The following is a 16,773-nucleotide window of genomic DNA, read 5'->3' as shown; positions in this document are numbered from 1 at the left end:
AATAATAGTGTGCCCACCCGTGCAAACAGTGGCACGGAAGCCGGGGTCACGTTATCTATAACGTGTGTCCCCCACCCCGAGCAAGCTTTGGGCTGGTTTCTCATGCCCTTGATGGTTGCAGGCAGGTTGCACCTCCATGCCCCCAGCCAGGAGGGAGGACGGGGTCCTGTGCTGGAGGGGGACCCCCCAGCAGGCGGTTGGAGCATAGGGGGTCTCAGCCAGTGGCTGTGCCGGGGGGGAAGTGCCATCTCGGGGGTGTCCGCAGAAGCTCTCCAGGTCTTCAGCAGCACCCTGGCATCCAGGCGGGCACGGTGTCTTCCCTGGGAGTCGGTGCTTCCCGTGATGGAAATAGTAATGCCGCAGTGACAAACACATGGCTGCGGAGCGGCGTGCCTGCAGCGTGGCTTTTCCACCCCAGCCACGTTTCGGCCTTGCCGGGGAAAGCAAAGCGGGGCCTGGGGTGTGCCTGGCCCCCGGTGTCCCCATCAGCCCCTCTCTGGGGGGGTTCGGCGGGACCTGCCATGCCATGGCGGCATCCTCCCTGCCGGCTCTCTCCAGACACCCCATAAACTTCTCTGGGGTTATCTCGGGGTGATATGCCGTCACTTAACACAATAATCTCGAGAGTGTGAATTGTGTGTGTACTGCAAATGTATATTTTGTCTGTGCTTGTTTTTTGTTTTTTTTTTTAAATGAGTTTGTATTCCGAAATCAACACTAAATTCTCTTTTCTGACAGGTATCGTTTATTTCTCTTCCTTATCTCCATAGTAATATGCTTTGTTGTGACCAAGTCCTTCCTGCTGACCTGCTGTTTGCCCATCTTTCTGATGGGCATGAGGTACTACTTCAGTAGAAAAGTTATCCTCCACTATCTCGATTGTGCGCTGCATACGGACATGTCCGATATTGAGCAATATTACATGAAACCGCCAGGTGAGTATGAATTCCCCGGAGGGAGCCTTCCCCCAGCCCTGCTCGGGGAACATGGCTGCTCCCTGCTGCTGGCGCCTCTTCCTCCTGTCAGCAGCATTGAGCAAGCTGAAAAGTCACCAGAATGCAGCTCTTTAGCCACACCAGGCACAAAGCCATCTCTGGTTTTGTGTTGGTTTGGGGTTTCTTTTTTCCCCAACTTGTCTAGTCATCCAAGGCAGCCTCCATCCACCCCCCGGGCACAGCACTCCTGGGTCCTGCAGCTGGTCCGGGGACTGGTGCGTGGGTTTTTGGGGTCACTGAGGGTGGATGATGCAGGTTATTTACTGCTGGCTAGGTCCACCCCACCCCTTGTTTTTTGAGCTCGGTATTTCTTTGCTCCTCATGCTTGGTATTAACTCTGAGAGCAGGAGGAGGGGGAGATGAAAGGCCTTTTAGCCCAAATGCACAGAGGAACCCGTTTTAGTTATTGCGCCCATTTTCCCATATTATTCAAGAAGAACCTTCCTTAATGCAAGTGTTTTGGAAGAGGCACAGATCAGGTATGTAAAGGGATGCTGCCTGGGTTTGACATAATATGCGTTCATCCATTTGTTACCTATATGCATGTAATTAAAAATACAGTATCTAATGATAATATTTGCTTGTTAAGCTGTAAAAGATCTCTTATGTGATTATTTAAAAAAAAAAAAAGCCCCTGTAGAATTTGTCAGGTGCTATTTCCCTTTTTGTAGGCATACATCCATGTTGAGGACCAGAGCAAGGGGATGTCTGGGCAGTCACTGGGGGTTTGAGGTTTGCTTTTGGTGGTCACCTAGTACTAGTGGTGAGCTGGGAGAGCAAGGCCATGCCAGTATCCCACCTTAGTTCCATCTTCTCGGGCTACCTACTCTGCTGTTTTTCCGTGTGACCGTGTTTTCGCTGTATCATTGCTGTTCCCCAGGTGTGACAGACCTCTTCCTGGGCACTTTTAGAGGACTCATAGGAAGTACCATAGCCACAAACTTTCCTTCACTTCTAATGTGCAATATTACGTTTTGCTAAATCCCCAAATATCTTAGATGTGCTTGCTTTAGATTTCGTTTCCAATCATAGTGCGTATCTGTACAGATCTTGTCTCATCTGCCACACAGGTTGTGTTTCATTTACAGTGCTTGTTTTTGTAAAAAATTAAGTGATGTGACTTGTATTTAATAAGCTCAATCTTCATTAAAGGTGGTGTCACAAAAATAAAAGGGCTCATAGCAAAACATTTTCAAACCTCTGTAGTGAGGTTCAACAATGTATTATGCTGGAGAAAGCAGCAGGGGACTCCAGTAGAATAAGAATATGTAATACGGAGTTAATAGGTGTTTGAGCTGCATCGCTCATTAATGCTCGGGACTTGTATGGTCACAATTCAGGGCATGGATCAAAGTGCCTGTATTTATAACACTAACATATATAGAAAATAAAGGAGGGGGCCTCAAAGGAAGAGTAAGGAATGCCCTCGATTTGTTTAGGGTCAGCAACGTAATCCAGTTCAGCTGTGTTGCCAACATGGCTTTGAAATTTTAGCATTGCTTTTATTTGGTACCTAAAAGGGCTGATTTCAATTCTAGAGCAAGTGTGTGGGTTTTAATTTTTGACAGAATTTAAATGTGTAATTAGGCTTCTGCCATGCCATAAAAAGCAGATTTATGGGATCGTTGGTGCTTGTTAAAGGTTCTTGATGATAGTGGTGTTAAGCAGGTTGGTTGGAGTCGTAATTAGGTAAAGACCAAAGAAGCTTTGGGGAATAAGAGGAGGACATCCGCGGGTCAGGACTGGCACCACCAGTGATGCCAGTTGCCCAGTGCCTGTCCGTGTGCCGTGAAGCTGCACGGTGCTATTTGGTGTAGCTGTGCACGAGGCACGAATCCAGTGCTCTGCTCCTGTTTCCCCCCAAAATACAGTTGCCGGATTTCTTCCCTGTAGGACAGCAGTATAAATACAGTCATCTTGGAAAAGCCTGGAGACTTGTGTGCTTTGGAGGCCATCTGTCTGAACGTACGGAGAAAGGCAGTGATGTCCTGTGTTGGTGCTGCCCATCCCACCCAAAGGACAGAAAAATGACAATAAAAGAGTTTCCAGCTCCAAATTTGTCTTTTATTCGGCTAGTTTACAAATTAGCACACAGGCAGAAACGATTGCAGTGGGAATGAGAAGGGCTCGTTCTCCTGTGTATTGCTCCAGCTGAGATATTAGTGAAAGCTTTCTCAGTGAGGTGTTAGGGAAGAAATGGTCACAGCAAGGGTAATCGGGCATGGGAACAGGGGCCCAGAGAGGCTGGAGATGGTCAGAGCTCGACTAGACAAGTTAAAAAAAACCCAACCTGATGCAACTGCAGGTTGGCCTGGCTTTGGCTGGGGGTACGACCAGGCAACCTCTCGCTCCTTCTTTGGAGAATCTTTGTCTACCTGTTTGAATATTTTTTTTTTTCCTACATGGAAAATAGAGCAAGGGAGCGTTTCCGTAGAGGGCTTGTGAATTCTTGTTTCTTAGGGTGACGAACGCAAAGGTAGAACTGGGACGTGGTCTTAAGGTCTGCATCATGATCTGGGTCATGGCTTTGCTGGGGTTTTGCTTTTGGCATCCATCGTACCCAGGCGTGAAAACCTGTTGTTTGCAGTGGGCCTGTTGTGGTACCCAGGGTTGGGGTACCGTTGTCCAGAGCACCTACATCTCTGGTATGGCAGGCATCTACAGCGGGGGAATATTTTAACTACTAAAATGGGTCACTCTTGGTAGTTTTTATCAAAGCATCCGCAAAAACTGTGGGTCAGTCTTAAAACTGAACCAAAAGGGACCTGGTTTGCGGTGGGATGCCATAAACACCCAGCTTAATGATTAGTGTTGAACAATCCTGTGAGTTACATTGTATTAGGGTTTTTCTTCTGCAGTTTTTCTGAACTGCTTGCCTCCAAGTTAGTTATTGTTTTAAATTTCCTCTGCTGGGTTTTGTATGAACTGAAAAATATGTGCTGACAGTGATTTTGCAGAAGTACACTAGCCAAAATTTAAATCTTTGTTTTCTCTTGCCCTTCTATACTTACGCCAAGGATCTGGCAGAACATTTGGGCCAGCGCTTAACTTTGAGCGCATACGCAGCAGGGTGACTTGAAATTGCTGTTGATTTGAAAGGAATTGTTTGTGTTGAGTCCTGTGCTGGGGTCTTCAAACAGAAGGTTGAACGGTTCAAACACCTTCCTGAGCTCTTTGTAAACTTGCATTTTTCATTTTAAAATAGCACTTACTGGAATTTTCCTTTTTCTTTTTTTCTTCTTCATAGGCTACAAAAAAAGGCAGTGGTGGGGTGGTGGAAAAGAAAGGAGTTGGATAATGGGCCTAATTGTCAACCAGAGTAACTTAGGCTCTAGTAAACAAACAAAAAAAGGAATTAATTTTAAATAGAGACCTGTCTCTTGCATTTCTCTATGCAAATAAGAGGAGCACAGCTGGAGCTTCTTTTATGGCCTGATGATTTTGACGACTAATCAATTTTACAGTGTCTCTTCAAGCTTCTGTCCCAGTCGGTTGTGTTTTATATTTTTTGCAGCAGTTGGTGTGTTGGAGAGATTCTTGTGAGGTTGAGGTCTGTGCTGGAGAGCTGATGGAAACCAGGACTCCTTGCCTCCAATGTGAAACCGCTGCTCTCCAAAATGAGCAGAGCCGGGGCTTTGGCTGACGAGCTAGCACGTCTTTCTGAGGTGGTTTAAAGTGTTATCTCCTGCTGCTGGCTGGTCTGGCAGGGTCTGCTGAGGGGTGTGCGTATGTGTAACGGAAGACCTGGTGGTGGTGGGAGCTGGCCTTTGCTAGTGGTTTTGGGCACCGGTGACGAGCTGGGTGGCTGCATTGCAATGCCCAGTGCCGCAGGGCAGGACGGGCAGACAGCACGGATGGGCAACCTGGAAAGCTGTGGCTGCAGGACCTGGTGGAGTCTTGAGGGCATCTGCCTTGCGTAACACAGCAGTGAAGCCAAAGTGGTTGCTGCAGGAGGTCTCAGGTCACATTAAACACGCCACGCTGAGAGCTGTGGTTTTTGGCAGTGGCTGCACATCTGCATCTCTTGCACTTTGGGCGGATGGGTGCCTCATGCTGGGAGGGGACGTGCGCCGCTGTTCTCCTGCCTCTGTCCGGGGGTGAGTGGGGGAGCGGAGCCTCCCCGTCCCGCTGCCCTTTGTCCCCTGGTATGTGAGGGTGCGGATGAAGAGCCTGCACTGATATCCCAACCTTCCTGGGGGACAGGGCAGGACTGTGCCCTAAGGAAGAGGGGCTACGGGGAGATGGCTCATTAGGGTTTGATTCCTGCCACTCTTGGGTGGCACACTCCTCAGCTGAGCCTAAAGGAGGGATGTCCTGCCCTTCTTGGCAGAGGTTTTAGGATCATGTCCTTCTGCCAGAAGGACACCAGTTGAGGTGGGGCCAGAGTTGGATTATGAGGAGGTGAGATCCTGTTTGCTGCTCATTCCTTTTGAGGTGCTTCTCACCTGCAGTGGGATGTTTGTCTGGGTAATGAGCAAGTATTTTAGTTGTGCTCTTGGATCAGGCCCGTTCACGGTGGGTTTGATGCCAGAGGGACAGAGCTGACACCAGAGGAGTTGAACCCAGGTGTTTGCAAGGAGGTGAGCAGCTGGATGTGAAATCTTGTGGTTCCTGTTAACCCTGCTCAATGGGTGCTGAGTTGCGGGGTGAGCAGCAGTGAGTTTTGGGGTGCAGGGAAAAATACAGGGGCTACCTTGGGAGGGGATCCTCAATCTGGGAGCTGCAGCGGTTGCTCTGCCATGCCCAGACCCTTTGCAAGGAGAGCAGCTGGATGTGAAATCTTGTGGTTCCTGTTAACCCTGCTCAATGGGTGCTGAGTTGCGGTGAGCAGCAGTGAGTTTTGGGGTGCAGGGAAAAATACAGGGGCTACCTTGGGAGGGGATCCTCAATCTGGGGGGGGGGGGGGGGGGGGGGGGGGGTTCTCCCCACCACAGAGCCCCTGGGCGGAGGGGCTGCGGTGGAGCCCAGTTCTTCCACATTCTGGGTAATGCTCAAGCTGCTAGATAAGCAGGAGCGCCACTGCCCACTGATAACATTGTTTGGAAAGAATAGAGCAGCTCTTGCTTTGCAAAGAAAGGGCTTAGTTACCTGACGCTGGGAGAGGGCTCAGGGCTGCTGCTTCCCGGTGGAGGAATGTGTTTTCGGAGAGCCCTGCCGGGCTCGCGGTGCCCGAGAGGCAGCTGGAATCTGAAGCATCCCTATCTTCAGCATTTCTTGCTGGCTTATGCAGTGCCCTGACCTCACGTATCTGCCAAACCCCTGAGCTAGCTGTCGTGTATCGGGATTTTCATGTGTGCCTCTCCTCACGCACCGTGTAGGGCCTTGAGGAGGCCGGTGTGGGGCTCGGAGCTGGAAAACCCAGGGGAGAGGCTGTGTCCTTATCTCCGCCTCGGCGTTTCCCGGCTCTGCTCCCCAGCACTGCTGGGAACTGAGGTCAGGTCTCCTCCTCAGGCGGCGGAGGGTCTGTCCTGTGAGCATTTCACGTGCTGGCATCTCTCTGCGATTCAATGAGGGTGCTTCAAGGGGTGCAATCTGCACATCAGAGAGATCGTACAAGATTAGGGTTAGAGACCTTTAATGTATTTTATGGTGGGAAGTATTATGTCTGAAAGTATTTCTGAGACTCGCCTCCTGTGAGAGGGACGGTCAGGGATGCTGCTGCTGCTTAGCAATTCCCATTGTTGCTTTTGGGTTTCTACAACTTAGCGGCACTGGAACTGCCTGGTTTGGCATTTCTTACCTCCAGCGCAGAGTTTGTTGGGAAGCAATAGGAAAAACAACTCATGTTTCCAAGTGTTAGGGATGTGCTTTGTCCAGCATTAGTAACAGACTGAAGTATATTTTATTTATTATTTGAATCATGCAAAATGTCTTTAAAGTTAGGCTGCCTCTCCCAAAACCCACCTCTTCTGATACTCCATCACGAGTGGCCGTAGAGGAACCTTGGCTTTTGCATCTGAAGGCAGCCCCATCCCACAGGCACTTAGCACGGGGAGCAAGGCACGGTGCTACCAGCACCAGCCTGGCACCGGAGCTCCTAACCTCCATCCTGTGTTCCCAGAGCTGACCACCCTGAGGGCTTTCCCTGGTCCTGGCAGCGAGGGTGAGCTGCCTTCGGGCCCTGGCCCAACCCTGCACCCCTGCTGATAAGCGCCGGGTGGGTCTGGAGGTAGCACCACACGAGACCCACGCTGCACCGAGCCGTGCGGGTCAGCTCTGCTCAGCCCACTTGAGGGCCGGCAAGGTCTTTGTCCCCCACAAAAATCTTTATTCTTCAGAAGGTTTTTTTCCACTTTTGGGGGGTTCAGGTAGTGCAGAGTGGAAGAGCGGTGCTCTCAGCCAAGGGCTGGCACATGGGAAAACTGAAATTGTCTGATGAGACAGGGCTGTGCCATGCACACAAATGGGATAAACATGTTTATGGGCAAGCCGCTGCAGCCTTCCCCCCGCTCCTATTTATTTATTCCTGGAGCAGGAACATATGCACGAATCCATTCCTCAACATGCGTATCCGTAAGACAAAAATAGCTCTCACTTCAGATCCATGAGCTTTGGCACAGTCCCATGTCAAAATTACATGAAAATAGACTTTATAGTAAATTTTGCAGAGCAACATAACCTGTTTTTTGCCTCCACACATTCAAATATTCTTTGTAAAAGTAGTCCCTAATTGCTATGACTGTCAATTAATGCAGTGGTATTTAAGTTGTAGCCATGACTGGGTGGATACGATGCTTCTGAACGTAAGCTCTGCCTGCAGGTGTTTGAAAACCCCGGTAAATGCAAATGCTGTTCATTAATCTTCAATACAAAAAGTAATAAGTTGTGTAAATTGAAGATCAGTAGTTTTTTAGGCACAGTTAACTTCTCAAGACCATCAAACGCAAGCCGTGCCGGGACGTATGAACATGAAGAGGGCAGGAACAGCAGGCGTTCTGGTTTTTTTTTCCTGGCTTTGAGTAATTATTTTTAATGTTTTCTCTGGTGTTGGATGTTTTCTGGCATGGTTGTGTGCAATTTCTCACGACTGTCTTAGTAAATAAACCTAAAAAGGACTGCAGAATTTTCTCCAAGTTTAAATGCAAATTAATTACTCTTACAAAGGGTTTTCAGTGGCTCTTCTTCCTTCTCTCATTTTCTTAGGAGTGGCCAAGATTTAAAACAATTATGCAAAAGTCTGTTTCAGGTTAAGATTTTCATAATAACCTAAACTTAGGCTCTGTATCAGGTTTCTAACTAGTGGCAAGGGTTTTAAAAGTACAAAGCTTTGAGCCCCTCTTGACCCGGAATTTTGGATGTAGGACCATGAACTGAAAAATCTTATTCCCAAGCACATTATTATATTATGTTTAGCCTCTTAGGATTATTCAGGAGTGTCTGTGGTCAGGTTGGTTCCTCCCAGTGTGCGTGACCAGGGGCCCCAATACTTTAGAAATTATCAGTCGGTATTGCTCTCTATCTTAAGGCCTCTAAATATGTTGAAAAAGCAGTTTTTAATGTAAAAACCTAAATGCATGGCCTGATTTTTCAAGATGACCATGCATTCAAAATGTCTCCAAATTTCAGAGTGGATTTCTGAAAATCACATATTCCCTCTGTAGGCTCACATCTTTATTCAGGCAGGTTACGCTTAATTACCCGGGATGGGAAGGGCTGGCGGGGCTCGGGGCGGCCGCGAGCCCCTCGTGGGCTGCGGGAGCTCGCAGCATTGTTTACCGGTGTGTTGCAGAGCGCACGCTTTTATTTTGGTAATGCAGTGCTGGAGATCTGTTACAAATAATCGCATGTTTGATGCTACTCCCTTCCAGACTAAAGCGAAAAGAGACTTCGCAGAGTGTTTTGCCAGTATCTGGTTCTGCATGGAGCCGGGGGGATGTACGGGCCTTTGTTGTTGCTTTCCGCATCAGAGAAACAGGGAGCTTCAAAGTGTGTTTTTAGATTCTTTTTTTTCCCTTTTTTTTTTTTCCCCCTGTAGTAAGCTGAGGAATTGGGTTTTTTATTCTGACAGGTGGCTGATGAAAGCAGTCTTAAAGGGTATCCAAAGATAGCAGTGTGTTTTACCTAGTTTCTATTCACAAATCTATTATTTGTAACCAAATCATAAGTTGGTGGGGTTTTTTTTTGCTAAGGGCCAAGTCACCCATATTCACAAATCTATTATTTGTAACCAAATAATAAGTTGGTGGGTTTTTTTTTTGCTAAGGGCCAAGTGGAATCACCCAGAAGCCTCATGCCTTTTATTAAGGGTGCTTCAAAAATTAGTTCGTAGTGGTCTGGTTAGAGCCAGGTACAAGCCATGGTATCTGTTACAGATGGCTTTGAGCCATTCTTTTAAGTCATCTATTGACCTGTTGGACCCCAGCAATCAATTAACTATTTATGAAATCATATATGGTACCATTTATTGTCATCTATAACTGTTTGACGAGTGTTTCTTTCAAGAATTGAAAATTTTATTTCTTACAGGATAATTCTAAAATTTAGACCTGGGACTCCCAAGGTTTAGTGCCAAGCTGGATTTCTGCTTTAAAATGGGATTCTGTGAGTGAAAGGAGACTTTTCAAAATTACATAATGGGAAACATGTATTACAGGTGTATCTTTAAGTGGCTACATGAGATATTGCTATTTAAAATTGGATTTACAACAGTGTAAACACTAATAGAAAAATACAGTGCATTAGTTGCACATCAGCGTGTACTGCTTGAAATGATAACTTGCGAGTAATATTTGTCACTTAAAATTCATGTGCCGCTTCTAGGATTTATCCAAGTGGCAAAACTGAAAACCAGAGGTTTTATGAGAAAATGATTTTTCGGTTTAGGAACTGGAAAATAAAAGGGAGGAAAGTTTTCATCCAAATTAAGCTGATTTACTACTCCTTCTCTGTTTTTTCACTAAGCAGCAGCAAAAATCTGTGTTTAGTGGTGAATGTAATACTTTTTTCAGCCTGAAACAAAATTGTTGGTTCTGTTATAGGCTTCCTTCAGAAGCAAAGGTCAGACCCAAGTATATATTTAAAAAATGCTGGTTATGGTAAAGCCATGATACAGTTAATGTTTGTTACCTCCCAGGCAGGTCCCTCTGTTCTTCTTTGCATGCACTATTAAATATATACTGAGCCGGCACTGGGACCGCCTGGATCCCAGGCCCTGTTTAAGTTACATATTTAGCCATTTTATACCAGTGTAGTGGTTGAAGAGGTGGTGTCGAGGGGAACCATCTCCAAAGTCCCGGCAGCTGGGACATCCCCGGCGACCCCGGGGAGGACCGAACTGTGTGCAGGTGTCTCGGCCAGCAGCACTGGGGGATGAGCTGTGCGCAGGATTCGTGCCAGCCTGGCTTTCGTCTGCGTTTTCTTTCCCAGCTGAAGATCTTTGGTGAATTCGGGACAAATGTGTAAATTGTTTTGAATTGACAAAACTGCATTTTTAAGTAAGCTACTTGCCTAGATTTATCCTCGATCACCAGTAATTGCTATACAAGCTGCTCCCACTCTCTCTTGCCGATGTGCTTGAATCCTGACTTGGGAACCGGCATGAGAGATGCAAGTTTATTTGCTTTTTACAGTTGCAGCTCTTGGGCTCTGCGCTAACGCTGCTAATTGAAATGGGGGGTGATGGACCAGCTGTCCAGCCATGAATGGCTCCTCAGTGCACCTCGCGTGCAACACTCATTTCAACAGCTATCAGATAATAACATCTACTATTGGAAACCAGTAATGGTTCCTTGAATTTTTTTTTTTCATTTTTTTCCCCCTCTTCCTTCCCCTGCCACAGCAGTTCTGTATCCCACTTTTCCAGTCTTGTGTCAAACTGCAATATTTGCATTTTTTATCCTTTGAATTGTGCTTGGCTCTCTTGTCCATCCCTGTGTTGAATTCTCCGGTGGGTTTGTCTGGTCTGGTTCTTGCTTCATTCATCACTTCTGGCGTTTCCCAAGAGTGGTGGTCCCATGCTCAGCATCCCTCTTTGTATCTCTCTGATCTTCCCCTTCCTCCCATTATGCTTTTAAATTTATGTCCCTTTGCTTAATTTCATTCTATAAGTACTTTGTTCTCCTTCTTAGTTTGTCGTTCAGATATTTTGCATGGTGAGCGCAAGTATTTATTTTTGTTGGTAGAATACTCAGAATAACAAAGATGAGAAAATAAATAGAAGTCAGCAGCACGAGGATATTGTGTCTGCTAAGCTGAAAACAGGGTGCGTCAGTGCATAAACCCACGTGTTGGTGATGGTAGGGAGAGAACATGTTGCCTAAAGGCAAATGAGCTGCCAACAACAGGATTTCTTATACCTTCTTTAGAGCATCTGACCCGCATCGCTCCCAGATGTATCTGGGCATGGCCTATTGATCTTTTTTGCTATGATTTTTCCTATAAAAGCCATTCTTCCCATTTCAATAGGATATATAAAATCATTATTGCAGTCAGAGTACAGCAAAAAAAACATTTCATTTGCTGAGATCAGGGCTTTTTGTTCTTTTTTTTGGAGGTGCCAAATCTGTTCGTCCTCCCTGGAACTAGAGAACAGCATCAGAAACACTGTGTAACACTTCTAGTGGGAATCCAGGGAAGACCTAAATCTGTAGTCTTTCAATTTAAAATAATGTTAAATAGTAGAACTGCAAAGAGAAGCTTTTGAAAATAGCCTGGTTTGGAGCACCTGCCATTTGTAAGCACTAAGCAATTTGGGATGATGGTTAGTAGAGACAGAGCAATAAAAGCATGGCAGATACTCCACTTAACAGCAGTGAGCGTCTTGGTAAAGTCCTCATTATTGCATTACGTCGTCAGTGGTGGGATTTCTTAAAAAAGAGAGAAAGCAAGTGGGGGGGATGTTACTGTATGAAAGGGATGCTGATGAGAGATTTTTTAAAAATCCAAACTGTTTAAGAGGGGTCTTTGTAAAACACCTTTTCAAGCTTTTGCTGCCTGTAAAGTCAATTAGATTCACTTAATGGCTATGAAAATATACGTCTGGTGTGATTTCAGAACCTGCAAATGTTCAGAGGATAACATCAAGCTGTGCCTCTCGGGCAGCGATTTTCTTTTGGGAATAAGCCATCATCAGGTTTTACAGGGCTTTTTTTGAGCCATCAGTAGTCTGAAAAGCATCAAAGCATCTGCAAGGATTCTTGAGAAGTGGGAACATTTTTCATGGATAACTCAAACAGCTAAAGAGGATTGCAGTGAAATTCTAAAAAAAAAAAAAAAACCAAAAAAAAAAACTCCAAAAAAAAAAATAACACCCCCCCTTCACTGAGGCTGAACTCTGGGACAGTTTGGCTTAAAGATTCAGTGGAGCATTTGCTTTAACTTACTCATGTGCTTAAATCCCTTGTCTCTTGTTGGGAATTTAGCATATACTTAGGGGCATCCTTCAGCATGGGTCCAAGTGCTCTTTTGATATTTACAGGGAAACTGTGACGTAAATGGGAAATGCAGTGATGGAGTAAACCTTGAGGTTGCTCTGTGTGTGCTATCAGCTGCCTGCAAGATCAATTTATGGTGTTTTAGGGAAAACTGGTGCATCAGAAGGAGGAGTTGTTGCAGCTGTGAACCTGCTCTTAGTTACATTCATTCTGCATTGTCTTAGCATCCGGTATGGGGGTTTAGTGTTATTTAGTGTTGCCTTTGCAGCTGGGAATCATAGAATCATTAAGGTTGGAAAAGACCTCTAAGATCATTGAGTCCAACCATCAACCCAACAGAGCCTCAAAATACTGCATTTCTACCCAGGTTCATGTGGATTTGCTGTAGGTGCTGTTCATATTTATAAATTGATCCCCTTCCCGCAGGTACTTGGTGAATGAGCGTGCCACAGGCTGATGGTACAGGGCACGAAAGTATCTGCTTTCACAAGCCCTCAGCAGACTGCCCTTCATTTCCCACGTGTCTCCCCCAATGGAGTGAGATGTGGCCTGTCACCTACTCACTCCATTGATTTATTTTGCAAATCTCTTTCAAATCCCTGGCTCTCTTGACTGGTATTGAGACTGGGGCTCAAAGGAACTTCACTCATGTGGATGTAGGATGCAAGATGTTGATAGATGGTCATCACAGAAGGTCTGGGAATAACTGGATTAGGCTTTTGTAGGGTCTTTTTGGCTTGACTGGTCTGGCATGGTAGTCTGAACACATGGCAAAGGGGTTTTTTCTTTTTTAATTTGAGAGATGTAGAGATTTACACATGTAATTTTCATTTTCTGTTAATGCATCATCCACGACAGGTCCATTGTCTGTGCCCAGCCCGACAGATGTTCATGTATTTATGGATGTAGAATTTTCTTTTGCTGCCACATTAAATAAATGTGTTAGTTTCAGTCTGGAGTAGTGTTCAGTAGGATTACACCCAAGGCTTATTGGCCTTGATGTACTGGAAGAGAGATGTAAAAACACATTGTTTTTAACAACAGTGAGGTGTGTTTCTGCACCGTGGCAGTGCTCTGACTTTACACGGGGCATTGCCACCGGTTTGCTGAGAGTTAAAAATTGAAGCTATGTGTGGTGGTGGGGCTTGCACTGCTCGGGAGGTCTTGGTGGGGTCTGCAGCATGGTGGGTGGAAAGAGACAATACTGAGGCTTTGTAGAGGACTTTCACTTTCATTATTTAGGTGACAGAAGGAAGTGAAGTCTTGACCCAGTGTTCACCCTTCTTGCTGTGTAGGGCTCCAACAGAGTGGGTGGGGGGAGGCTGGCATACACGGGTGGGGCACACTGGAGCAACCTTATACCAGGGCTGAGTTAGGTATAAATATAACAGCCATTCAGGGATTAAATATTCACAGTAGATCTAGGAACAAAAGACAGCTGCAGGCAAGAAAGGTGTTTGTTTACAGTGGGAGCCTGCGGTGGGATGGCCATGGGGAGGTGGTACCTGAAGGGCAGTAGGTTGCCTTCACGGGCTTCTCATGCTGGAAAAAAGCCTGTGTTTATTTTCAAGGAGAGAGCGCCCGTTGCAGTAATGTCCATGGGAGTCCTGGCTGACACAACGGCCTGGTTGCCTTGGAAGGGCTGAGGACTCCCAGACACCATCTCAGGAGGGGCTCAGCACCTCCTTCAGCCAGGCTTTACAAGCACAGCAGGATGGGAACGCAGCAGTACCCCCATCTGCTGTTTTTACCTGACCGCTGGAGTCACCACCCACCGTGTCAGTTGGTTGAGGGTTGGGTTGGAGGTGTGGGAAGGTGCAAACACCAGGAGGTGCCTGCAGCTGTCAGTGGGTCAGGTTCTGACCCACAGCAGCATAGCAAAATGCCTCATGGTCCAGTCCCGTGTGGTGGGGTGAGCGCCTCTTTCCCTGCTCTCCCAGAAGAGGATAGGCTGGTTGGTATGTTGTAGAGGAAGAGTCATTGCTGGAGGAAGGCCTCTGGTGTTTAAAAGGCGATGGTGTTAAAAGCACTTAGGGAATACTAGGAAGGTTTGCTTCCAGAGAGGTTTGCTAGTTATTTATTCATTTATTTATATGGGTCAAGAGTTGCATTTGCTACAAACTGAAGCGTCAGTCCTGTCACTACCTCTAGCCTTGAATGTCAGAAAGGCATGGCAGATCCCCTTTCCAAGGGAAAGGCCTTGTTTCTTGGCATGCTGCAGGTGGAAATAGCTTTTTTGTTGTTTTTTATCGCCTTCCATGCCGGGGTGAGCGTCTCCCCAGAAACACTGTGCCACCTCAATGGCAGCAGGGCAGAGAGGCTGTGGGTTTGGTTGGTTGACCCAAGCATGATTCTCCTTACCAGCTTTATTGTCATTTCAGTTCCCCTGTTATTTAGTCATCTACACCTTACCCAGAGGTTAGGGGAATAGGTTTGATCCGCTGGTTGGAGGGCTCATATTAACAAGTCAGACAGGATGGGTCTCGGTGAGAAGCGCCCAAAGAAGCACCCTTGGTGAGCATCTGGGGTGGACAGAGGTAGTGAACTGTTCTTCAGTGCCACCCTCATTCCTCGCCTCTCGAGCTCTTCCCAGTCCATTGCAACGGATTTTGGGGGCTTTGGATTCTCGGTGTGGCAGATAGTGACTATTCACGTGCTGTGATATGATGGGGTGAGTTGGTCCCAACTGATTATAATTGGCATCCTTGTTGGATGCCTGAGCTCTGGGAAGGGTGTGGTTGTGTAAGGGCAGCATCATTTCAAGCTGCTGTGCTAGAAATAGGAAGAAATATTTATTGCTTGGAATAGGCTCAAGGAGATCAAGCCAACTGACTTCAGCCTGTAGTTTGTACCAAATCTGTGCCCTGAACCTTTCTTTTCCCCCGTCTCCCTCTACATTGAGTAATGAATTCTTCACTGTGGTTTCAGAGAAAATATAACTCCTTAAGACTGCTGTTTCACTCCTGTAAATTATTAATACAATGGAAAGTTAGAGGTCGGGGAGGTTTGATTCATTGTGTTAGCAGCAAGGTAGGTTTCTCGTGAAACTCAAGTCATCTGCAGAAGGAAAGGTTTTGAGTGCAGCAGAGTTGTATTTATTGCTAGTTTTAGGAGAGTATTGTGGTAGCTTCTCTTTGCCGTGCAGCATTTGGTGAAATGCAGTCCCTGTCCATCAATTCCTGGTACACCCCAGGAAGGAAAGCGGAGGAGCTGCCCTGGGGTCTGAGACTGTTCTGGTCAGTGTTTCTGCACCATAAATACTGCTAACTGCTACTTGTCATTATTGCTCATCGGCTGCTGTGGTAGTGAAGTCCTCATTCAGAGGCTTTTGAGGACAGCAGGAATTTGCTAAGGGGGAAAAACCCATGTTCAGAACCACTGAAACATGCCATACAGCATGTTTTGGCTGAATATATGCATCCTTTACATGACTTACAATTGAATGTTGTGCCATTGCCCTTTTCTGTCATTTCTCTGCCTTAGGGATGTAGATTTGGGTGTGTTTGCAGAACCAGTCAGCATCTGCACCAGCATTTGGGGATCCCCATCCCGTGCGTTGGGATTATATGCTATAAAATGCAGTCAGTTACCTACCGGGGGTGACCTATTCCCAGCTCTGCCATCCTTGGTGCCCCTGAAAGTAATATAAGCAATGTAGTCCTGTTTTGGGGTGTGTTTTGGGGTTTTTTTGTCTGTCACTTTTAAAATACGCAAATGTTTTTAGTCCGTCCCTTTTCACTATAGGTAGGTGATCTGGCTGTAAGGTAGGGGAAGCACCTCTCAGCCTTGTTTTTGACTCTGATTTAAAGAGCTTGCATGCATAGATGGGTTATTCTGTCCTAACACGTCGTTATGCCACACCCTAAGTTTGAACCTACATCTTGGGTGCAATTCATCTTGCCTACCTTGTTTTGGCTAAAAGTAGTTGTTTGCAGGGAGCTGTGTAGGCTCTTGCTACAGTCATTTGCAGAAGAGGGGCTCTCCCGGAGGGTGACTCACCTTTAAAGGTGGTTGACCTTGGTTAAAGCAGCATAAAACTCCTTGGAAGTCCTTGCTGAGCTCAGAATTGTATTTATTGTTTAACCTTAAGTAAATGTAAAGTTAGTTTCTCTCTTTGCTGTGAAGCATTTGGTGCGATACCTGTGTAGATACAGGCACTTCTATTGAATTAAAGGGAGCATTGGCTAAATTTAGATCAGACGAGTAATGATGGATGGCAAAAATAAGATCGATTCCATCCATTTTCCCCGTATGATTTATGGCTCGGCCAACTGCCAAGCTAAAACGAAGTCATCTGAGCATTGGCTAAATTTAGATCAGACGAGTAATGATGGATGGCAAAAATAAGATCGATTCCATCCATTTTCCCCGTATGATTTATGGCTCGGCCAACTTCCAAGCTAAAA

The 16,773-nt window shown here is 46.2% G+C and overlaps 1 protein-coding gene across 1 annotated transcript in view; it reads left to right on the top strand.

Moving 5' to 3' along the window:
* Positions 1-16,773, top strand: part of NAT8L (N-acetyltransferase 8 like) — a 29,671-nt gene that overhangs the window by 764 nt on the left and 12,134 nt on the right. The window contains exon 2 of the mRNA XM_009285403.1: positions 771-935. Coding sequence (XP_009283678.1) covers positions 771-935 — 165 coding nt within the window. The remainder of the gene's footprint in view (positions 1-770; positions 936-16,773) is intronic.

The sequence above is a fragment of the Aptenodytes forsteri genome, unplaced genomic scaffold (assembly GCF_000699145.1).
Source record: "Aptenodytes forsteri isolate BGI_AS27 unplaced genomic scaffold, ASM69914v1 Scaffold88, whole genome shotgun sequence".
Taxonomy (NCBI): Eukaryota; Metazoa; Chordata; class Aves; order Sphenisciformes; family Spheniscidae; genus Aptenodytes; species Aptenodytes forsteri.
Note: the sequence above shows the minus strand (reverse complement) of the source record. Positions and strands in the feature narration are given on the sequence as shown.